At 40.6% G+C, this 23,639-nt stretch overlaps 1 protein-coding gene across 1 annotated transcript in view; it reads left to right on the top strand.

Annotated features, from left to right (window-relative positions):
* Window positions 1-19,996: 19,996 nt before the first annotated feature.
* The window catches only part of cacnb2b (calcium channel, voltage-dependent, beta 2b), a 36,363-nt gene continuing 32,720 nt past the window's right edge, over window positions 19,997-23,639 (top strand). Inside the window, 1 exon segment of the mRNA XM_034703990.1 lies at window positions 19,997-20,653. Coding sequence (XP_034559881.1) covers window positions 20,636-20,653 — 18 coding nt within the window. The 5' untranslated portion in view covers window positions 19,997-20,635.

Raw genomic sequence — 23,639 nt, 5'->3', positions numbered from 1 at the left:
CATCAGATTAAAAAAGATAACCCATTCATTTCAAACCTTGATTGCATAGTGTTAAGCATGTGAATGCCGCCGACAGCCCTGTCACTCAAGTACAGTGGTGTTGTTAGTTTCCATCATTGAAGCAGGATGCTGCTGCGGCTAATTACAGAACTATGGTGTTCAGAAAGGGACAAAATAGCATGCGATTATAAAACACAATTTTTAACCTTAATCCCATTGCTTGAAGCTTGTGCTTCATTTAAGACATAAGAAATTGATTAAATCATCTCTTTTATTCAAAGACAATGACAAGCATGTTATCTGTTAGAACCATGATTTAATTTCAGTCCAAAATCAACACAGTTAAAACATTTGTGGATTGTGCAAATCACAACAATAAACATTATAAAATGTTGTTGACTGCCACTGGATGAAAATACATTTTTAAATTAAGAGATGGCTCATTCAGAGACCAAGATATTTGCAGTGTTTTTTTTGCCTCAGACAACTTTCTCTAAAATACACCAAAGGAAGATCAGCATTTTTTATATTTCCCGGCTCATTAACTTATTTATTTGCTATGATTTCTCACCCATGTGTTTGTGATATGTTTCCAACCTGAGCTTTCATGTCTTTTTTATCATTACATAGCAAACATGAACAATCATATCAGTTACCTCAATCTGTGCATTCCTCACTGAAGTAGTCGCAGCTTCTTCAGTCACATTTTCACTTTTGATTGCTTTCTCCTTTGGTATTGACAATAACCTCCAACCAAATAAACACACACGCACGCACGCATGCACACACGCACACACGCACACACACACACACACACACACACTGTTCTGTTTTCCCATCCTGCTAGTGACATGCTGGTTTATGTGGTTTCATGGCCATATTACTCACAAGAGTGCAACCTTGGAGAGTAAGTGTGTGTATGTATCAAAACAATATGCCAGGGAGACACTGGTGTGTAAGCCTTGTCTTCCACCAGCACAAGTCTGACAGAATTACACCCCATGGAGCACTTGGTCTTTGTCTGTCTGATGGATGAGTCGGGGCAGCAGACACACTGTTAAAAGGAAATGCCAAATCAGTGTCTCCTGTCTGCCAAATAAGAAAAAAAGAGGGGAAAAAAAAAATAGCAACAGAAATCTTCCAGCATCTGTGGTAAAAAAGAGGGTGAGTCTTCAAAATAAATTCATATCAGTTTGAAACACACTGCTACAGCATGAGGGAAAGATTTGTTAGAGGCATTATAAATGACAAACATGGCCGGTGACAGGCCGTCAGGCAAGCAGCAGTAATTCACACAGAGGGACCAGAGCTGGCCTGCTTTCATTTACTGCTACGAAAACTAAAATTAACTTCCCTTAATTTCCCCACAGCCGTGATCATCCTCCTCCTCCTCAGTGATTCATACTGTAATCTGCAAGAAAGCATTAGTGCAGCTTGACTCATTGTAGCCATTTAACAGTTCCTCGTGTGTTGGCAGGCTCGAGACAACTTTTTTATTTCTGTGACACGAGGCAAGTGCTTCGGATGATCAAAGAAAAAAAGCAACAGCTTGCATGTTTTCTTCTTTGTGCGGGTCTGTGAGATCCATGTTCAACTAAAGAGCTTTCCCAGGCGGGAGCTCTCAGTTCTTTTGCTATCGTCACCAAATTAACTTTTTGTGCATGCAAAGACTACTCATACACTGCTAGCAAAAATCTCCCTTTCATTTTCGAGCTCCACTAAGGAGGTCTCGTTTTTTTGTTTGTTCTGTTTTTCAGTTCCTAGGATTATAAATCTCTGTGGACCTAATTCTCATGAAACTTGGTGGATGGGCTAAGGAATAACCAAGCAACAACCTCTGGCCGTGAGAAATGAAGCCAAGTTCCTCGAGTGTCCACTTGAGGCTAGGTCTTGAAGTTCTGAAACCACATACACAAAATTCTGAAAGCCAATCTTTACAACAAAAATGAACATGTTTACAGCCTAGTTAAAAATATATATATTTTAGTCTAAATCACTATGGCGGTGAATTTTTTTCATTACTCAGCAGTTTTGACGATATTAAGATGAGTTCAACATTTCCTGTATGGCACCTGCCAACAATATCTTCAAAACAGGGCTTCAGAATCAGATGGGTGATGTCACTGACACTACGTCCATTTATTATACTGTCTATGGGAATAACCATCTACTGTTTGTGTTTGTTTTGGCGCCCCCTGTGGACAAAGTGGTAACTGTTTCTGATGAAAATCCTATCTTGCTTTCTTTTAGCAGTCAGACATGTCGCTCAATGTGAAACTTTGCTGTGAAAAATATAAACAAAGGCTGCAATCCACTTCATCTGACAACACCTCACAGCAGTTTTAAAACATAACATTTAGAAATAGTCGGTCTTCTTGCTGATGGTCTTGTGCTTTTGTAGGTCACATGATACATTACAGTCTGTTTTATAAACAGAATTAAACATTAAACAGGTGTTTTAAATTATGAACCAGATCTGGATCTGAATCGGGAAATATTGAGTTAAAATGCATTCCCTTTGAACATACAGTACTTAATGATAAGTTTCCATTTTTAATATTTTATCTTAAGCCCTTTTCATATTGGGAGTCTGCAACACTGCCATGGCAAAGCTCTGCCATCCTCACTTCTTTTACTTTCATAATGTTCCTCAAACGGCGTAATATTGGTGTCACAGTGAGTGAGTTCACATTGTGTAATGGTGTTATAAAGGCATAAGAGCTAAACACACACACAGCCCTGTCTGCTCCGCCAGCTCACATTGATGCCTTCCTATCCCTGCAACGCCTCTGTTACAACCTCAGATACAAGCACAGTGCCCCAAACCATCCCTCTGTGATGTTCAAGGGGAGATATTACAGGGATGTAAATATCACATCTTGAACCAGCAAAAATGAAAAGGGCTGAGTAAGGCTTTTTGTTTGTCTACATTTAAATGTATGAGTATTTTATGCTCTATGCAAGACAAGCAAATATTTCTGATTTAGACAAACGTGTTAAATTCCCTCCTCAATGATGGCACTCAAGCTAATCATAACTACACTACATATTAAAAAAAAGGTACAGACATGTATCATTGTTGCTTTTGCAGAATTGCAAAAATAAAATAGTGAATTTGGTGCATTTCATATGCAAATCATGTAGTATAAAGTACTTACTGGATTCAAGTGCAGCAACGTCCTTTTTTATTGTTTGAAACAAACAAACTCTATGTTTGATGGTCTGGTGATAGACATGACTTTGTGGTTGAAAATGCTACTCCAGTTTTACTTCAGTGATAACTCTTGAGAGGCTTTTAGGATATTAATTTGAATCATCCTGTGCTCAACATCTCAACAACTTAAAGATCAAGGAGAAGAAGCTTTGTCGGTTGTCTTAGTGGTTGAATCATATGCCCCATGAATAGACACCACAGTCCTCAAGCGGGCGGCCTGGTTCAAATCTGACACTTAGCTTTTTGCTGTGTCATTCCCCTCTCTCTTCCCTGTTTCAGACTGTATCCACTGTCCTGTCATCCATTAAAGGTATTAAAGCTCGTAATATAATCTGAGAATGAAGCTTAGTTTATCCATGGCCAAAGTAGTATGAAACCTAATGAACGTTCTCATCTCATACCACCAACATGAGGCTGATCAATACAATTTTTTCAACTACTACTGAACAGGTTTTGTACAGATATCTACGGTTCCCAGAGCAGGGTTTCATAATGACTTAGAGGATCCTCTTACTGAAGGTCCAGCCCTACCAGCAGGTTTTCCTCCACTGAGTGAAATATGTCTTTATCTTCACGATTGATGGGCTGATATTTTTTTTAGAAACGAATAGAGCCTGAGAAATTTGGTACAGACACTCATTGTCCCTTCAGGAGCAGTTATAATAACCTTAGTATTCCCTTAACACAACCTCATATAGCACCGATTTCAGATGTTCAAACCTTAGCTGTACTTAAAGCTCCTGTGGGGAGATTTAAAGTGGCAAATAAACAGATTGAGTTTGATGTTAATGCCTCTTTATGACCTACAACAACAAACAAGGAATCTACTTTTTTGGGGGGGTTATTTTAAAATGTCTGGAACCTCTGCCTGTGGAAGGTGTCAGGTGTCATTCTCAATGACTGATCATTTAGATCATTTGCTAAGGTACAGTGTGTAGAAATGAGAATATTAGCATAAAGTGCCATCAATACAAATTATTTTGCACCAAACAACAACCACAATCACCCTCTCTTCTTCTCCTTCAACAACAACCGCTCTCTCTTCTTCTCCTTCAACAACAACCACTCTCTCTTCTTCTCCTTCAACAACAACCGCTCTCTTTTCTTCTCCTTCATTAGCTACCACAACCGCTCTCTTTTGTTCTCCTTCTTCAACAACAACCGCTCTCTCTTCTTATCCTTCTTCAACAACAAACGCTCTCTCTTCTTCTCCTTCAACAACAACTGTTCTCTCTTCTTCTCCTTTATTAACTACCACAACCGCTCTCTTTTGTTCTCCATCAACAAGAATCAAGATTCACTTTGACATTTACTTTCGTATTTTCGTACTCAGTGAAACAAAATTCTGTTTCTCAACCAGCTTGACAGTGCAAAATAAAAAGACTTTAAAGACAGGCTATAACATTTAAAAACAAGCTAAAACAACAACTGGTCTCTCTTCTTCTCCTTCAACAACAACTGCCCTTTCTTCTTCTTCTTCTTCTTCTTCTTCTTCTTCTTCTTCTTCTTCTTCTTCTTCTTCTTCTTCTTCTTCTTCTTCTTCTTCTTCTTCTTCTTCTTCTTCTTCTTCTTCTTCTTCTTCTTCTTCTTCTTCTTCTTCTTCTTCTTCTTCTTCTTCTTCTTCTTCTCCTTCTTCTCCTTCTTCTCCTTCTTCTTCTTCTGAATTTCTGGCCCGGCAGCTAGGCACAGAGTAACCAATGCTCTGTTTTGTCCGTTCTAAGCTGCTGAAGAAATATGATGACAGTTTATGATAGCAGCTGTCGTGAGGAGACCCGTTTCTTATGTAAATATACATACTTATTCTTAGCTTTAAAAAAGAAAACTATAATTATATATAGTTATGATTAATGCTGCTAAAATCTACACACTGCACCTTTGAATAAAGCAAGATGTGATTTGGTGTTGAAAACAGCACTAACTCAAACATCACTAACTCATACTTGTGCAGCATTGTGCTGAAGGTACAGCTGAGTCCACAGGGGGTGCCAAAATCAACAGAAACCCAGAAGTCCCTCCAACAGGTGTTAAGTTTATGTAAGATTGCAAGAATGCATCACCATTGATGCAGCCTCAGAGAGCAGCTGGAGAGGCTGTTGACTCAAGGTTTAAAAAGATGAAATTGAGTCTGGAAAAGATGACAGGTACTCATCTGTACTTTTCAGACTACAGTTGATTTCTTTTGGAAATATTCTCACTGCATTGACAGATTTTCCTCTCTATTGTCGAGAGGTTTTAAGACTATATGACAGACAGAAATTATTTGAAAAGAGTTAGACTTTTTTTTTTAATGCAGTTTTAGCAGGACAAAAAATATCCCCAGCCCCTCCACTGTCAAGGTAACATGAAAAACAAGTGAGAGAGCAACAGCAGAGAGGAGAAACGACACAAAATGAAGCAACAGTGGGAGGAGAGGGAGCAGACACTGTGGACACAGATGGGGAGAATGAGATAGAGGGGTGAAGAGAGAGAGGACAGATGAAGAGATGACGGGAAAGGAAGAGGAGGGGGGATTTGGGGGAGGGGTTGGTGGTGGGGAGGTAGTTGCTGTTAAGGATGGGTGGAGGCTTTGTAAATCTGAGAGGCTGGAGGCGCATTTAAATTCAGACTGTGTGTCTCCTGCGCTAGCCGAATGTTACCTGCTCTAGCATGGCAACAGAAAGAGAGAGAGCGAGAGGGCTTCAGCTGCAGCCTCCACGCACACACACACATACACACACACACACAGATAAAAACACACACACGTGCACAGACAGTCACAACAGGAGAGCAAGGAGTGACTCAGGTAAGCTCCTGATGAGAGAGAGAGAGAGAGAGAGAGAGAGGGAGGGAGCAGCGTGGTGGAGTGAGAGAGGGAGAGAAAGTGGAGGAGGAGGAGGAGCTTCAGAGCTGAGATTTTTAGGAAGGAAGAAGAAAAAGAGGAAATTGCACAGAACCCCCTGATAATCTCTGTCTGTGGACTCCCAGGGTGGGCTTACAGGGGGAGGGAAAGAAAGGGGATGCAGTAGGCGCGGATGTGGAGGGATGTGAGAGCTCTGATTGGATAAATCGGACAGACTAGAGAGCTCTGAGACACACACACACACACACACACACACAGAAGAAAATGACATTTAGTTTTTGTAGCAGGACTGTTCGGGGGGCTTAAGAAAGGGGGAGGCTGGAAGGGAGGTTTGCAGACGGGGGGCTAGTCGGGACAGAGGAGGGGGTGAGGCGAGGTGAATGAACACAGGATGGACCACCTGTCCTTCTGAGATGAGACGAGCACACACACACACACAGACACACACACAGAAACGCCAACCTCAAATTTACACACACCTAATTCCTGAGACAGTCTTCGGATTCAGGAAGATCCAATCACCTCTCTTTCTTCAGGACTTTGACAATGTTGTGAGACATTTCGCGACCAGATCACCTGGACTCCTCTGAGGGACCAGCATCTCCTCCCCCCTGGGTGCTCCTCCCCTGTGAGAACCTGTGGGACACAAGAAACTGGATTCTTCTTCACCTCCTGGGATCCTTAACTCCCCAAAGAGCAGGCGATCAGGTGGATCACCTGTGCCATGAGGATCCTGGCCTGAGACGACCCCCCCTTACCCGAGGCTCCATCGGCCTGTCCCCTTCTCTCCTCACTATCTGGATGTCTTGATGTATTGCTGTGGGCTGGGACACTGGCGGAGAGTGCAGTCCACCTATGTAAGTGAACATCGCAGCATCCATCCGCATGTTTCTGATCCCATAGCAACAGCCGAGTTGTTCTTGTGTCAGGAGGGGAGGGGGGGGGGGCACATCTTAAAGGAAACTGTACAAGAGCTATGGCAGATTCTTGCACATATATAAACAGTTGCTGTGCAATCATTGTATTCCTTTGCTGTGTGATCTCTTACAAATCACCAGCAGTGTGTCAGGTGTGAGTGGGACTTCCCGTACTTGTTTTTTGCTGCTGAGGTGTTCACTCCTGAGTGTCGTTCTGTGTGAGTTTTCAGCCGTGCTGCAGTTTATCAGGACAGACAGTGGCTTTGTCAAACAGCCTGTGTATTGATCGCAGTACAGGACTCCATGAAAACATTACCTAACAGCCATTAACCTGTATTGGATGGTTACACCTCTGCTGGTTTGCGCAGCAACAGTTTGTCAAGCAAGTGAAGTGAACAATTTAAGCTCTGTGGATGAATTTGCAAACGTGGCAGCTGCTTAAAAGAGCTTTCTCCCCTAACATTATTTATCTTTATTAGAAGAGACAGGAGAGCAAGAGGGGCGACAAACAGGTGCAGTTATCTCATTACAAGCCAGGTTTTACCGTCCTCTCAATGACAGAGAGGAGCAGGCAGGACGCTCTCACTCTTCTCCTCCACCTGTTCCTTCTTGCCTCTAAAACTCTCTCACTTCCCTCTTGCTCTCTCCTCTTCTTTCTCTATTTGCAGCTTTATCACCATTGTTCTCCTCATGTCTCTGCAGCTGACACTATACAGTTACTGTGCATTGTGGAATGGCGCTGACTGCAGAGGGTCCCTATCGTAGCCACGCTCCTACATGAAATAGGCTTACTGTCAGACCCCAGCACTCAATAGGCTGACAGCACAGAGCCGCGCAGATTACCACAATCTGTGCTGCCGTATGCAACGTGAGCCCACCTCAGCAACAAGCCAGAAAATAAACTTACATGCACGGCTTAAAGGAAGTGACAAATCAAAAAGTGCACCCATCCAGTCAAGTGTCAGTGGTGTTGTGTTTTTATAATAGTGTCGCACAAAAATAGAAACACTGACTCCAGAAAATGCATGTAAAATAAAGAAGAGAGGAAGGATCTACAAGATGTGATTTTAAGACACACTCTGGCTCAAAGAGCTGCCTTACTGCGGTGGAGGCACATTACTCATCCTTTAGTTTCACTCCATTTGCAACAACAACTTATGAGTTGTGTTGCCAACATCAATAAGACCCTAAATAGATCAGTCTTAGCCACAGCTTGTTTTAGATTCCCTAACTGAAGGCTGCAATCCTGTGATGAAGGTACACAATGAAAAGTTGATATGTTGTACCAAATAGGTCAGGTTAATTGGGTTATATTTTTCTACGTCTTTTTTTTAAATTCTGAAATATCAAATACTTTTCTCTTAGTTACCTTCTGAAGAAGAAGGGCACTTAAAGAGCACAGAATATCGATCAGCTCTCAAAGTCTGGTCTTGTGTGAAATGCAAACTGCAAATGCAACAACCACATATCCTTTTCAAGACTATAAGAGTTATTTCAAAATAAAGCTTTGCTAAGCTGGGAAATCAACACCTCTTTGCAATTAAAACATTTTACACAGTAGTTGGAGTTTATTATTTTTTATTCAAAATTATAATTTTTCTGTAGATTTTCTTGTTACCTGACAATTCCCAACATTTATTACAGCGTAATGTACACACTTTCACAAACCACAAACAGAAGTGAGAAGGAGAAAAAAATGAGAACATATAAGGATAAAGAAATTTGGCTTCAAGATGAAAAATACAGTAAATGTTGGTACAACAATGGGGTGACTTTCATATTTGTATTTTGTATTTTTTTAAACTATCTGTTAGGGTCCTTTTCTTCTATTTTTTTCTTTAGGTGCATATGACCCTGTCCTCTTTTGTTACTACCTTATGTACACTGCCATTCTGTGCAGTGGGTGGGGTCAATGACATGGCTGAACCATCACTTGTGCTATGTTTCACAATGTCAGAGCCAATGTGAAACAACCCCCCAAAAAATTAGGGGGCTAACGAAATTTTCAAAAAAAGCATTTTAATTTGTGATAAATATTTAAATACCCCAGACCTGTCTTAATATCTCTAAGGGCTGCAGTGCAAAAAAAATGTTTTACTTTATGTAAATTTGGGCCCTCAGAAAAGTGGTATTCAGTTTTGAATTTGATTTTTAAAATAATCATAATAATAATAATCTTTATTTATATAGCACTTTACAAAACAGGGTTACAAAGTGCTTTACAAACAAAAGACAATAAAAGAGAAATGTGAGGAAGAAAAATAAAAGGAAATAACACAATGTTGGAAGAGTAAAAACAACAAAAGATAAAATAATAAAACAATGAAAAAATCTGAAATATAACATATAAAAGAATAGAAAAATAGAAAAACAAATTATAAAATAATAAAATTTTAAAATCCAGCCAGTGATACTGCCTAAGAAAATAATTAAACATCTGGATTAAAACATGCTCAGGTGACAAAAAAGTGTGCAGAAACTGAATACTTCACACAGAGCTTAGACTGGGAAAAGAAGAGAAAATACTTAACACAATGTGAGAGTACACAAATATAAAATTACACCACAACCATGTCTGCTACCAAAAACAGCTGAAATTAAACTTTTTTTTTTCACAGGAGTAAATAGTAAACAATGAGTCAAATCTGCTGTTTTTTAAGATGGTATTATTTCTTGTTTTTGGTCCGGATCAAGTCTGTATTTGAGTATTTTCTCCATCCTACTTCTTATGACCAATTTTCATGGAAACTGGACCAAGAGTTTGTTAGTATTTTTGCTGACAAACCTGGAAAGAATGACACCTAAAACATAACCTCCTTGTTGGAGTCAGTGAATCAATCTGAGCTGAAAACATCACTCAGAGATAAAGGCAGACGGCTGTGTTTCTAAGAATCATCAACAAAATAGAGAAACCAAATGTTTTAAATAAGTGTATGATTTGACAAAATGCTCAATCAAATTAACATAAAGTTTTTTTTATTAAAAAAAAAAAATCAGTTGTAAAATCTTGTCATCTTTAGCAGTGCAGCCTGAACTACATGCAGTTCCATATCCTTCATTCTTTTTAAATGTCCGTCCAGGTGTGGCCTTTGCTGGCACAGAACACAGCTGGATTACTTTAAGTGCTTGTCTGGCTCTTAGAAGGAGCTTAAGACATCTTACTGTTCTCTTCTTGCTGGTGCTGCTTTTATAAAGCTGAGTGTCAGGTCGACTGGACTAACTGGTGAAGGACAAGGCGAGGCTCAGAATCAGCCTGTTATATAAATCTGCAACCTAAAGAAAAGACATTTTTGAGAGAAACATGACAACCTGGATATTTGTTCTGGACCTCAAACTCCTCTCAACACATTTTGAAATAGATGAAGGGAAATGCTTTCAAAGTTTAATCAATCTGACATTTTTTATATTTAATAGAAACGTAGTATCCTCAGGATTAGAATACACATCTTAAGTTGTCCTTGCTTCTGTCTCGCATTCTATATAATACTCAACTAAATTATATGTATTCCAGGTGGAAGCATGATGTGTAGCACCACAGAGAATATTTGACCTCAGGATGCATTTTGACCTTACTTTTAATGCACTGCATATATAAAGTCATAATGCAGACGGAAAATATATGGAGAAGTGGAGAGGAGAGGAGAGGAGAGGAGAGGAGAGGAGAGGAGAGGAGAGGAGAGGAGTAGAAAAACTGTTATTCTTTATAAAAGTCACTTTACTTTAGAATAATTTTACCTGAGTGTTTGGGTCCATGTCCCCCATAGTATGCATAAAAGTATTCAAAGTAACAAACTTTTAGAAAAATATTTTCTGTACACGCTAAAGTCCAAGTCATAGCTGTGCCTCCATCCTTGATTCACCTGCTGTAAAGTATACCTGTCTGTCATTATGAGCAGGATTGTTCCATTTTTTGTATAGAGGACACCTCTATATATGATAACTTTGCAGGTGGAAGTAATGTAGCTGCAGTAACAGTCAGTTTGTCTTTGTCACCGTATTTCACCTTCACTGAGATTAGTTTTTAACATCTGATTACCGCATTGCAAATTCAGCTGTTCTCTGATGTATCAGGTCTTAAATCTGCACAGGAAATGATACATGTGTAGATACGACTACAGCAAAAAAAAAAAAAAATGTTCTCCTTCTCACATCATGGCTAGACTATCCTACTGAGTTTATGCAGAGAATACTCCAGCTCTGATCAGACCATAATTTACTGTGTTGTTTTTCTTTTGTCCGACATTTTTGGTGCAGGGTGAGGCTTTAAGAATATTCCTTCCCTTTATTTTTTCATACTGCAGAGGTACTTTTGATTCCTTTCCCCTGAAGCCTCTTTCAGACTAGGTGAATCCATAAGGACCACAGATCCATACAGTGCTAAGGTGGACATTGATTGTAGCGCTGAATCAAATTGTGTGGAATAGGTAAACAGGCTGCGAGCTGTACTCTGTATTGACTTGTTTCCACACTCAACACACACTGCTATTTCCTACTCCACCGCAGGCGAAGGGATTGTAGATCACAGACTGGTATCTGTGCGGGACCAAAATAAGCTATTCAGGGCTGCGCAGCCATATTTATTTATTTATTTATTTATTTATTTATTTATTTCAGTTGTCGAGTTAAAGAGATGACAACTGGAAGCTGTCACATTCACAAATGAATCACACAGCATCTGACTCGGTGAGGCATGAAGGTTGTGTTATATTTCTACACTTAAAGAACAGTTAAACATAATGAGACACACTAATTTCTGCTTTCTTTCCAATAGTTAATTAACACTGCTCTTATGACTTTCTTAAATCTGGATCTGCAGCCAGGGAGCAATTAGCCTAGCCTAGCATGAAACCTGGCAGTGGAGGCAAACAGCCTGGCTCTTTCTAAAGTTCAGAAGTGCGTCCACCAACATCTCCAAATTCATTTTTTAACACTTTTTTCTTTCAGTGGCTGTGTCCATTAATGCTCTGTTCTTGCACTGGCATTGCCCATCACCCCAATTTAGCACCACTTTTCACTGGTGCTTACTGATGTTAGGTTACAAAAGTTGTCCTGCAACACTTGTTCTTCCTTTGGTAGTGACATTTAAGTCTGTTTGAAAAGCTGTAAGCATCACATTTTCTTATGTTAAATGCTGTTTTACGAAGAAAATGTAAAAGCAAATGAAACAAAACTTTGCCAAAGCATTAGCAGCAGCTAGACCTGGGAATTAAACCTCAAAGAATGAGTGTGGTTAGTTTCTCCTTCTCACAGACCTACACCATTGTGTTGACAAAGTTGATACCAAAAGCACCACCACTTCTTGATTTTGATTACTCCCTGATCAAGAAGTGACATTGACGAGTGCAGCGGTCTTCAAAAAATCTAACTATTTTCATCTGAGAGTGCTGCAGGTGTTGCAACAAAAAACAGCTGATGCCGAGATGCTCAGGGGTGAAAACGCTGAACTTCTTTTTGTTTCTTTGAAAGATTATTTTTGGGGGCTTTTTGTCTTTATAAGATACAACAGGACAGCTCAAGACAGAAACAGGAAATGTGAGGAGAGAGTGGGGGAAGACTTACACAGAAGCATGCTGAGACCAGGAATACAACCTATGACCAGTGCACCCAGGACTATGGCCTCTTATTAACAAAGACCCAACATCAAGACAGCATAATATCCAGTCCCATCTTACAGACAGGACTCAGTCTGATCTCAGCTTAATCCACCATGAGCAGAGCACTTTGCAGCATTTAACAAGTTACAGTGGCAAGGACAAACTTCCTTTAATAGACAGAAACCTCCAGCAGAACCAGACTCATGTTAGACACACATCTGGAATAGAGGGAGATGAAGAGAGAGAGATGATAGTGGTGAGACGGATAGTAGTAGTTGTAGCAGCTCGAGTCTGGCCCATCCACAGCAGCAGGCCGTCTACGGCAACAACTCAGAGGAACCTACGAGACAAGGGAGCTCAGGGACTCCTGAAAGGTCTATGGTTAGTAACTTTAATGGGACAGGAAGAGTTAAAGTGAGTGACAGGCAGATAGAGGAGAGAGGGGAGAGATAGGATCCCAGTGTGTCAGTTCCCCTGGCAGTCTTACAGCAGCATAACTAAGAGCTGATCCAAGCCTGAGCCAGCCCTTTATCAAAAAGGAAAGTTTGAAGCCTACTCTTAAAAGTAGAGAGGGTGTCTGCCTTCGGGACCCTGACTGGTAGATGATTCCAAAGGAGAGGTGCCTGATAGCTGAAGGCTCGACCTTCAATATTACTTCTAGAGACTTTAGGTATGATGAGCAGGCCTGCATGTTGGGAGCGTAGTGTTCTAGAGGGGTACAAGGAAATAGAGCCAAAGAGAGGGCACATTTGACAATAGGTTCACTTACTTCTTTAAAGACACCTCTGTACTGTCTTCTTCAGATACATTTGTTAAAAAACCTGTCTAAAACTGTAGTATTCCTATAGTGTAGTTGTAGCCTGTATTCAGTATTCAGGGCATTGTGGCTCCAGTAGGGGCTGATATAAAAACAGAGTTTAGGATTTGGGATTGACAGAAAGAGACATCCAATCCATCTATAATACCATCAATCTCTTACTCTGTCTATCCATCTCTCTCAGTCTCTCTATCAACAACTAATCACTGTCCTGGAGCTCAGCAGCACGATTACAGTAAAAGACTCATAAATAGAAACACAATCCCAAAGAGTGTGCAAATATACAACATGTCTTTCCTGCTGATGTGGGAGACTAAGGGTCAAGTTCCGCACAAAGCTGTCTATTTTTTTAACATGATGATTGTGTTTGTAATCTCATGTTAGGGATCAGTTACCTCCAATCTGTGCTGGCCTAATGTGCTCTCTGCTGACTGGCCCTCTGCGTTTTCCCACCTCCTCCATCATCACTCTGCTATCCTACCCAGTGTCTTTTCACTTCTCTCCCTCCATCCATCCCTTGTCAATCTCCCCTTTCCCAGATGTTAGGAGGGCTGGATTGGTCATTTGCCAGCCCCAGCCTCTGGCATCCCGGAGGAGGGGCATCCATCAGCCAGATGTTTGGTTGCATATTCATACTGGGTTTATGATTGTGAAGAGAGCAGACAGCTACTGTCAAGGAAAAGGAAGAGGAGGATTCAGGTGAACAAACTGAAGGAACCTTCCTGCTTGGTCTATTTTCAGCACTTTTGGAGTTATCCTATCTGAGTTTCTCCCACTCGTCCTCCTCCTCCTCTTCCTCTTTAAGTCCGTTTTGGATCATGTTTAGCCGGGTGTGATTGGAAAAAGGCGAAGCTCCAGGCGGGTGTAAATCTGGTGAGGGTTGTTGTTGGCACAGTGGAGGATGTTAAATGAGAAGCCCGTCTCCATCTACGATCCGGCTGCTGCTGCCGCTGCAGAAGGACTGGGATCTATGTATGTGTTTGTGTGAGGACGCTGAGTGTTTGGGGAGTTATGGCCTTGACCTTGTTGCCCTGAAGCCATGTCAAAAGTGCCTAAGAACAAAAATGTCTCCTGGGTGAGTACTGCCTCTGGCTAATAGATTGTGGGGATTGTAAAAGTTCAGTTTGAGTTATATTTAAATTTTGTCTGCCTTGTCTGTTTTGAAATTTGCTTTGTCTGACTAATTCCTTAAAATTGTGCTACATAGCATTTTGAAAAACAGAAGTTTGCTGCATGCTTATCCACAGCTTAGTCACTCTTTTTTTGACTAAACAAGGAATTATTTCAAGGGATCAATTTAGGGCTTCAGATAAAAACAGACACATACAATAATTGTCTTTAATGGCCCTTTTTCACATTTTGTGTCTAACAGCTGTGGGGTCAAAACAATCCCAAAGTCTTCTGTAGTCTCCTCGGAGCTGCTTTACACCGACCCGCCCAGCCTGTCAAAAAATAAAAGAGCATCAAAAGGAGGGAATACGTGATGATTGCGCTCAAATCAATGCATGTAAAGTTGGAGGGGCTTACAGGCGCTGGCATTGCATGATGCAAGTTTGCAGTTATGTGTAACTACCTTTTGCTTGTGTCTTTTTCTGAGTTAATAACGAGCTCTGGAGTCTTTTTATGGGTCAGGGCAGATGTGTGGTTTGTAGCGATGTGGACACAGAGGAGGGCAGAGTGGAAGGCTGGAGCTCTGCCTGAAATCGTGCGTGCCATCCATCTCTGGCCCGGCAGTCCTGCCCTGCACTACTGTCCCTGGCTTGACAGCATACACACACACACTCACGCACATACATACACACTCCTTGAACACACGTTCTGGTTGTAAGAAGCTTAGGGACAGATGTTTGTTTATGTATGTGGGAGAGTACATGTGCACATGAACACGTGTGCTGTGTTTGCATGGGGGGAGTGAGACGACTGGTGGGGTTGTTCTGTTGGACTGTTTGTCTCTGTGTCAGGTGGATGGGAATTTTCTGTGTGTATTTTTAACCAGAGATACACCAGACGCTGTTTTTGATGATAACACTATTTTAGGAGCACTTCACTTATTTTCACTTATTTTTTTTAACCCTGAGATTATCGACTGACTTTGTATGTCTGCTTTCAGAATTGTGAAAATGTTTGACAAATGTAGTGAGAATTATCAAAAAATTGGATCTATGATTCTTATTTTTTGTGCAGTTGTAGTTCAATTGAAATGCAAGACAGAAACTATTGTGTGTTAACCTTTGATACATTCTGAGGCTAAGCTTGGATGCTTGATAAAGGCAGAAAAACCAAACACTTGCATTGCTTTTGCTGCATTGTTTCAGTAGTTTCTAACTATTTGAAGGTTTCATAGCTCTCAGTAGAGGCCTATTCACACCCAAAGTTAAAAAAAACTTCACAGAATCAGTAGCGCATCTTAAGCCTGGTTTGTACTTCTGCGTCAAATCCATGACATAGCCTGCGCGCATAGGTCTACACAATCCTACGCACGTACCTGACGTGCACCTCCTCCAAAATGTAACTATGCATCGAATCAACGCCGACCGCAAGCCCTGTGATTGGTCTGTTTGGCTGCATTGTATTTTCTGCATTTACAGCACTTCCGAGATTGCTGCACATCGGTGGTAGATTGAGTACGTTGAGTCGAGTTCCGCTCGAGATTTCTGCCTGTTAAAGGGAAGTTTTTCCTTGCCGTTATAACTAGCTAAATACTGATTAAGGATTAAGGTGGGGTAAGACTGAGTCTTACGCTGTCTTGGTGTTGGGTCTCTGTTAATAATTGAACATAGAGTACGGTCTAGACCTGCTATGTTTGGAAAAGGGTCTTGAGATAACGTTTGTTGTGATTTGGCGCTATACAAATAAAAATTGATTCCTTGATTGATTGATTGATCTCCTTAGATGACTCATATCTATTCTTCCCTGTAATCACTGCTGTATGATAAACAGCAACATGCATCAGCTGTAAATTAACATACGTAAATGTGGCGGGGCCAGAAACAGGCTATCAGAGAGACATCACTGTCCTTAAGCGTTTCGGCAGTTTTGCGGCACGACACAGACACTTTGATGCACAAGTATGTAGTGCTCACGTCCATGTCGACCACTGCTGTTTAGCGTCAACACAGAAGTATAAACCAGCCTTTAGGAAGCACTAATTGATAGAACACCGGTGTGAACCCACCAGATCGACACATAAAAGGATGAGAAAACATTGAAAGGCTGTCAGTCTGTCTTTAACTCACATCTGCCCTCCAGTATGTTCATTTTCACTGATATGTTAATACTGCTGATACGTTTAGTTGTTAGTAGTATTGATATGAAGGCCAAAACTATTGTCAAAGCGTATGAATATAAAGTAAATAAAAAACATATGAAGGATTAAAAAAGAAACAGCAGGGGAAGACTTCACAGGGAAGACTTCACACTTGAATAGTGTGACAAAAATGTACACTTCAATCTTGGAGCTGGTATCTCACCAAAAATATCCCCAGTGTTATCTTTTATGATACCAGCAACTTGTAGTCCATTATTTTATATATTGTATTGCTATTTAGAATTTCCTCGTCAAGTTTCCCTCCATCTTTAAATGAATCACAAACTGTAGCCTTCAGCTTTCAGCTATGAGTCAAAGTCCCCAAACATTAGAAGTTGTAGTGCACAAATGTGCACAGTGCTCTGCATACATCAGTGGAGGACGATGTAAAACATCACATGCATTATTTTACATAATTTTTTTTCATTGGAGAAGCCAATTTGATAATATGTAGTCTGTGCGTAAAGCTTTACTAGAGTACACTTGTAGGTTAGCAGACATATTCAGAGGTTTCATGCTGTTAGTGCAAAGACTGTATACAAATGATTCAGTATTGTTGGAATAGATTTGCTTCTTCATTTATTCCATGTGTATCTCCTTTTAGCAGCACAGACATTATCCACTGCCTTATGTAACGACTTCACAGATGTCCTCAAACGGAGTCAGCATAAGCAGGGACTCTGATGGAGCGTTTTGTTGGCACTTGAGCCTAGTTGGCTCCTGCTGCAGGAGATTTGAGGTGTCATGGAGCAGATTTAGTAAAGCCACAGCTCTGGTTCAAACCCAGGTCATGGGCTAAATGTCAGGACCTTCAGTTTACAGTGTTCCTCTCTCTGTCACAGCTGGTCTGACCTCTGATGGTGATGTCTACTCCACTAAGAGAGATATTGATAAGGACGAGTTGGCATAATCAGTGTGTGTGTTTGAGTGTGTGTGTCCAGGTCCAGCTGTGATTGCTGATAGTCCAGATGTGTGTTTGACCAAGGGGTCAGTGTCACAAGCTCTTGCTCTGGCCCAGCTGATGCCAGCTCTGCATGTTTCATTCTCATTATGTAACTCTTTCATCTGCGTCCCTCGTATCTCTTAGCTCACTGGAGATTTGGTACCTAAATGCACCGCCCATCTGTTCCCTGTGGGCAGACCACTGTAAAAACAACAGACCACACAGTGTTACCTACTTCAGGCTAAATAGTGGAGGACAGGTCTTTATTTAAGTTTAGCAGTGACAGAGCAGAAAGAGCCCTTCATTCTATTATTCACTCGATACATATTATGGCCTTGTAGTATCTCTGCACATGTTTTTTTTTAATTTTTTTTTACAGTATTTCAATAACCTTCCCAAACATAGTCCCTCTAAGGTCTGCTAACAGTCTGGGACCTGCCTTCAGAAATTTATATTGCTGCTGAATTTTCGAGTTTTAATTTGGCTGAGAAAAAAAATTCCATTAAGGTGGCGAGGAGGAAGAAATGCCCTCGATGTCCTACAGCTCTTTGCATGGCAGACACAATGCATGAAGGATTTTATTGTCATTTAAACTAATCCCTTAATTTGGTAGCTTATAGATATTGGTGTTGCAGAGTGAACTTTACTTAAATAAGTTATTTGATCATATATATATATATATATATATATATATATATGCACTCTGGAAGCTTCCTCCACTGTTGCCATACTACAAAGTCGCATTACTCCATTTAAAATACCAAATTATGAAACATGGCTGTACGTTTTGGGGACCAAATCTGACCCGGAAAGTTTAGAAAAAGACAAATAAAATCCCCCCAGCAACACAGAACAGAAGACGACTTGTTAGGTAAGTGTTTCGTTTGATATCCCCTTTAAAAGAGATCTACCAATCTGTGATGTCACCATTTGAGCAAAGCTTGTCCCTCCAGCGTAACTTGCATTCGACTTTTGAGAGCAGCCTGCAGTTTCATGCTGGGATTAGTCCAACGTACGATTACCTCACGATTTGAAACATTGCCCATGTTTATTTTGGACATCCAACACTTTAACTTAATATTTATCAGTGAAATATGAAAAAGCATATTACCACCTTTGAACATAATACACATTCACTGAACAAGTTAGGAAATAAATCTTATGTCAAGGGGTGCCGGTTTGGCCAAGTGCTTAAGTTGCGATTCCAATATAGACTCTCAGGGGTGCATTAAGTCTAACCTGTGGCTCCTTTCCTGCATGTCATTCCCCTCTCTTTCACCCTGTTTCCTGCTCTATCCACTGAAGTATCCTCTCTAAATAAAGACATACAAGCCAGAAGAACAAAACATAATATAAGTCAAGATACAACTAAAGAGAATTAAAGCCTTAATTGGCTGTAATAACTTTTCTTTAATGTCTGAAACCATGGCCTGGTGATAGGTGTCAGACCAGCTGATTAAACGCAAGCTACTTTAACAGACAACTTTTTACAGACCACATTACAGACTGAAACACTAAACTTATAAAAGGCAGCATTATATGATACACATGTACAGGACTAAACCAGCAAAGAGTTAAGGGGTGCTAGTGTCTCCACAGGGAGCGCCAAAATCAGTTAAAAATCCACAGTTTCTCACAAGAGCTTTAAAAATGTATAAGAAAATTCTGCTTGCTCCATTGGCAGACATTTCTACTCATTACAAGGAAATTAGACCTTATTTTTGGTATTTTAATATCTTGAAATGAGGTTTAATTCTTGACTTGTCCTGTAAATGTGGCTTGAATTAAGTTCAAAAAGATTTTCATCAGAAATTAGACTATAATGGGTTTGAGTTTTTGCAATGCAGAGTGCTAAATGTCTTTTTCAGCATTCTGACAAACTGGTATTTTTTGAGGAGTTGAATATTCATTCCTTCAATCTCAAATCCGACTTATTGCCGGCTACACTAAACAATTGCTTTCAATCATCTACAGTTATAGTCCCAGATTTGCATTCAGACTTCTAAAAATGAGCAATCCTGTGACCACTCATCTAATGACCTTAGTGTAGACATACTGTAAATGAAGAACATTCTAACCAGACTGCCTGATGTCTTACTTAATTTCTTTATTTGAGGGGTTTGTAGAGGTGTAAAGAGGTAAAGGCATCAATAGTGGAAAAAAATGTGCATGTTTAATCATCTCATAAAGCAAAAATGTATATTGAGGTCTTAAGGGTGCTACTGGAACTAGATTGTGAATGGGAAACAGGCTCTAATGGTTATTTTATGCCTTTTTTATGCCACATTGCGCGTGGCCTCATCATGCGCAGGTGCAGCCTGCACAGAACTAATGTGGTGGAGGAATACCACGATTGTCCTCTGGAGGTGAAGTTGTAGTTCTGTCAGTAGTTGTGAGCTGCAGTTCGGATACACAAAGTAATTATGTCATGCTAGCTCTTTAATTTCATCTTTCTATTTTGGAGCCAGGCCATTCTAATACCCCCATTTTTGGAAGTTGTTTGGATGCACACGCACGCGCGCACACACACACTAATCAGGCATCACGCGCACAGTGGACACAGCCAACTCTGGCCAGCATCATATATGACACAGTCCTCATTTCGCGTGGACACTGAGTGGGCAGTGCGGGCGGACGGACTGGACGCTTTCTTAGGTTGCTCGCGGTGCTTGAGGTCAGGCTGCGCGGTGTGCGGCTCAACAGATGCCTCACCGAGAAATAAGCCTTTAATACCCCGAGGACTCTAGAGAGGGTAACTCCGCTCAACTCACAATGCAGACTTAAGTGAAGCCCACTCACGACACTCTACCGCGTCTCTGGTGGTGTCCTGCGCGTCGCGGTTTCTTGGGAATAAGTAGCACTTTCGGACGTAGCTGCCTGTTTCAGAGGTAAACAGAGGCTCATGGCATACCTGTCCATGCCTCACTCACTAGAGCCAGGTGAGCGATAATCTGATCTGGTCGTTTCGGCAGTGGAGTAACACAAGTGGAGCGATTCAACCACCATGCCACCCAAGAAAAAGGTAAATTATGCACAAATAAATGTGTCCTTTTCTTGTGTGCGAGTGTGTGTGTGTGTACGTGCGTGCGTGCTTGTGTGTTCTGGACAGGAAGGGTAGGAGAATGCACCATCTGTTGCACCGGGCGTTAATCCTTGTGTGAGGCCTTTCCACATCACCGCTCTCAGTGAAACAGTCACATTGCGGCGCAGGGCGGATAGAGATACAGATCCACATGCATGTATCATGCCATGTGTTCACTATAAAACTACAGGCTTCATAGAGAGTTGCATAACCATTTGCCTGTGACATCAGATGGATTAAATATTATTTCATTCCCCGTGATTCTCCAAAGTATGATTCTTGGACTTGCTGTGACCTTTGTGTGATACTGTTTGATGCTACAGGAAGGGATGAACATGTATGTGGGATTTGGCTCTGTTTGTACTCCATATGTAATAGCATATTTATTGCACAATAGCAACAGGTGAATTCAACTTTACCACCGTTGTGCTGTTTGATCCATTGCAGATTGGCATCTAATAATATTCAGTGTGAGTATTTCAAACTGTGAAACTACCTACATCCTTATTATATTTTCCTGAATAGTGTTCGCTATTGAAACAACTACATTAAAATCACAAGTAGAAACATTTGTAAGACAAGACAACTAAACTCTGAGGAAAGCTGCTCCTTTGCTCTTCTTTTGCATTTATCCTGCATTTAGGCATCCATCTGTCAGTCTTTGAAAACTTGGGTTTTTTTAACAGTCATGGCTGCTCTCAATGTAATCCGTAAAGAAAATTCACACAACCTCAAGGAAAAAAGTTTTTTTATCTGCTGCATGGCTGACACCAAAAAAAGTTTTCAAAGCAGTGACACTTATTTCCAAAAGTTTGGTTCAACTTGAGAGATTAAAAAGTCATATTGCTCTGCAGCACAATTTTTTCATCACATGAGTTTTAAAACACAAGTAATCCACTTCATTTTGTTTTGCTGTCTTTCAGTTCATTGTTTTGGTTGTTTTTTTAGCCTTGCAATCCTCTAAAAATCAAATTTTGTCTGCAGGGAGCTGCATTTTCTGCAAAAAGGCTCTGCTATACCTTACCTGCCATTAAAAAAAGACATATTTTGTGATGAGCTGGTTAACAGGCAGGTACTTACGGTTAAAGAACCTAAAATTTTCTTTGGAAGTTGGAGGAGAACAAAAATTAAGCTTAAAAGAGTGGATACCAGTATTTTAGTCACAAACATGATCACATATGATTGCTTCCCTGCACCATGATTGTTGGGTTGCAAGTTAGCTTCTGCAACTTCAAAGATGTCAGTATGATGATGTAGGGAGTAGGACTTGTTGATTCTTTAACTAGCCATAAGCAATGAATGAAACAGAAATTTCAGTTTTTTCAAAGACCTCTCAAGGTTTATTTTTGATTTTGGAAAAACAGATCATTGGCTTGGATACGTCAGCAACACTGTGGGCTTTGAGGAAGCCAGACAGTCTTCGTATAGCCTAGTGACTTATGTGACCGTGTGTACTGGTTAGTGCTGCTCCACTGCTTGTTACCTAGAAAAGGAAAAGCCTCTTAGTAGCTGTTACTGGGGCAGATACCTGTTCTCCTTCCAGGGAGGAAGTGGAGCAATAAAGAAGCTGAGCTGTCTGGAAAATTGGCACAATTTGTAGACCTGTTTCGTAGATTAGGGGGGTGTCCAAGGTGCATATTGTGCCGTTTCTTTTTCTCTGTTGGTATCTCTCTCTTTTGACTTTGATCTTAAAAAATGCTCTCAGTGTTTTCTGACTGCAGAAAAGTGATGAGATGACATTTCCAGGTATAGTGGTGTTTCAGTGCTAGTCTCAGTGCTAGTCTCAGTGCAGTAATGGAGAAATTATAACATAACAGGAATGGTTGGAAAATGTTTCCTGTATAATCCCCACACATGCACCCCCTCCTTATACCAACAGTAATCATGTTGCATCATAACGCTGTGCAATGCAGCAGAGCACAGGGTCTTTCTATCTGTGAACTATAGGAGGAAAATATCTATTACAGGGGCCACGCAGGCCAGGTATTAAGTTGTATAGATAATTTTAATGCTTCTATTGTATCTCTATCTGATGAGTGTCAGGGCGGCTGAGCATATGCAGTACAGCAGCAGTGTTGGCTGTCTGTGAGGAGTTCGCATTTGTCTCCCTCTCTCTCAATCCTGGATTGACGCATGCTATCTTAATCTCCTTACTCAGAGACAATCATGACCCAGAGAGAGACCGAGGAGCTCAAACACACACAGGTTTCCCTCATGTAATGATTTTTTTCCAATTTAGTCTTTGGTGCTGTGATTCTCTCTGAGGCAAATTGTTTCTTTTCTTTTGTAGAAATTCCTTCAAATATGCAGATTCACTCAGTAATAGTATTTTAATCCTTTGAATAGGCATGCAGGGTAAGGCCTGATCCCACTCTCTCTCCCACACACACACACACACACACACACTCGCTCTCACACAAAATATATTAAAAGAAAATGACCAATTGCTTAAAGAGTTCTCTGAACAACCATGGCCAAAACTGTGCACACAATAATAGACGTAAGGAGACATTAAGAAGTCAGTCCACAAGAAACCCTTCACTGTGTAGTCGGCCCTTTTTTTAGGCACTGTTGTTTATGACCTGGTAGTTAAGCTAGCTTTGCTACATTTGTTGTGTGGTTCTGGTTGTGGGAGAGTTTACCCTGAAAACAACGGCTAAGTGTTAGCTAGCTCTTCAAATTCAAAGGATTTCACCTTTTTTTTTTTTCAAAGTTTGAACTTTAAAAGAAAAGTAACCTTATTTAAACCTTGCAAGCTTTGACCAAGCTAGCGCTATAACATGACAATTTAACATTATTTCTGTCTTCTACATGGATCATCTTATCTAGGCCTCTTTGAACGCCCAGATTTAGCTTCAGTCTTTTAGCATGATACTATTTTTCAAATAGAGCCATTGAATAGGTTTAAAAGAAAAAGTCACGTTAA

This window comes from Notolabrus celidotus, chromosome 15, assembly GCF_009762535.1.
Source record: "Notolabrus celidotus isolate fNotCel1 chromosome 15, fNotCel1.pri, whole genome shotgun sequence".
In the NCBI taxonomy this organism is placed as follows: domain Eukaryota; kingdom Metazoa; phylum Chordata; class Actinopteri; order Labriformes; family Labridae; genus Notolabrus; species Notolabrus celidotus.
Note: the sequence above shows the minus strand (reverse complement) of the source record. Positions and strands in the feature narration are given on the sequence as shown.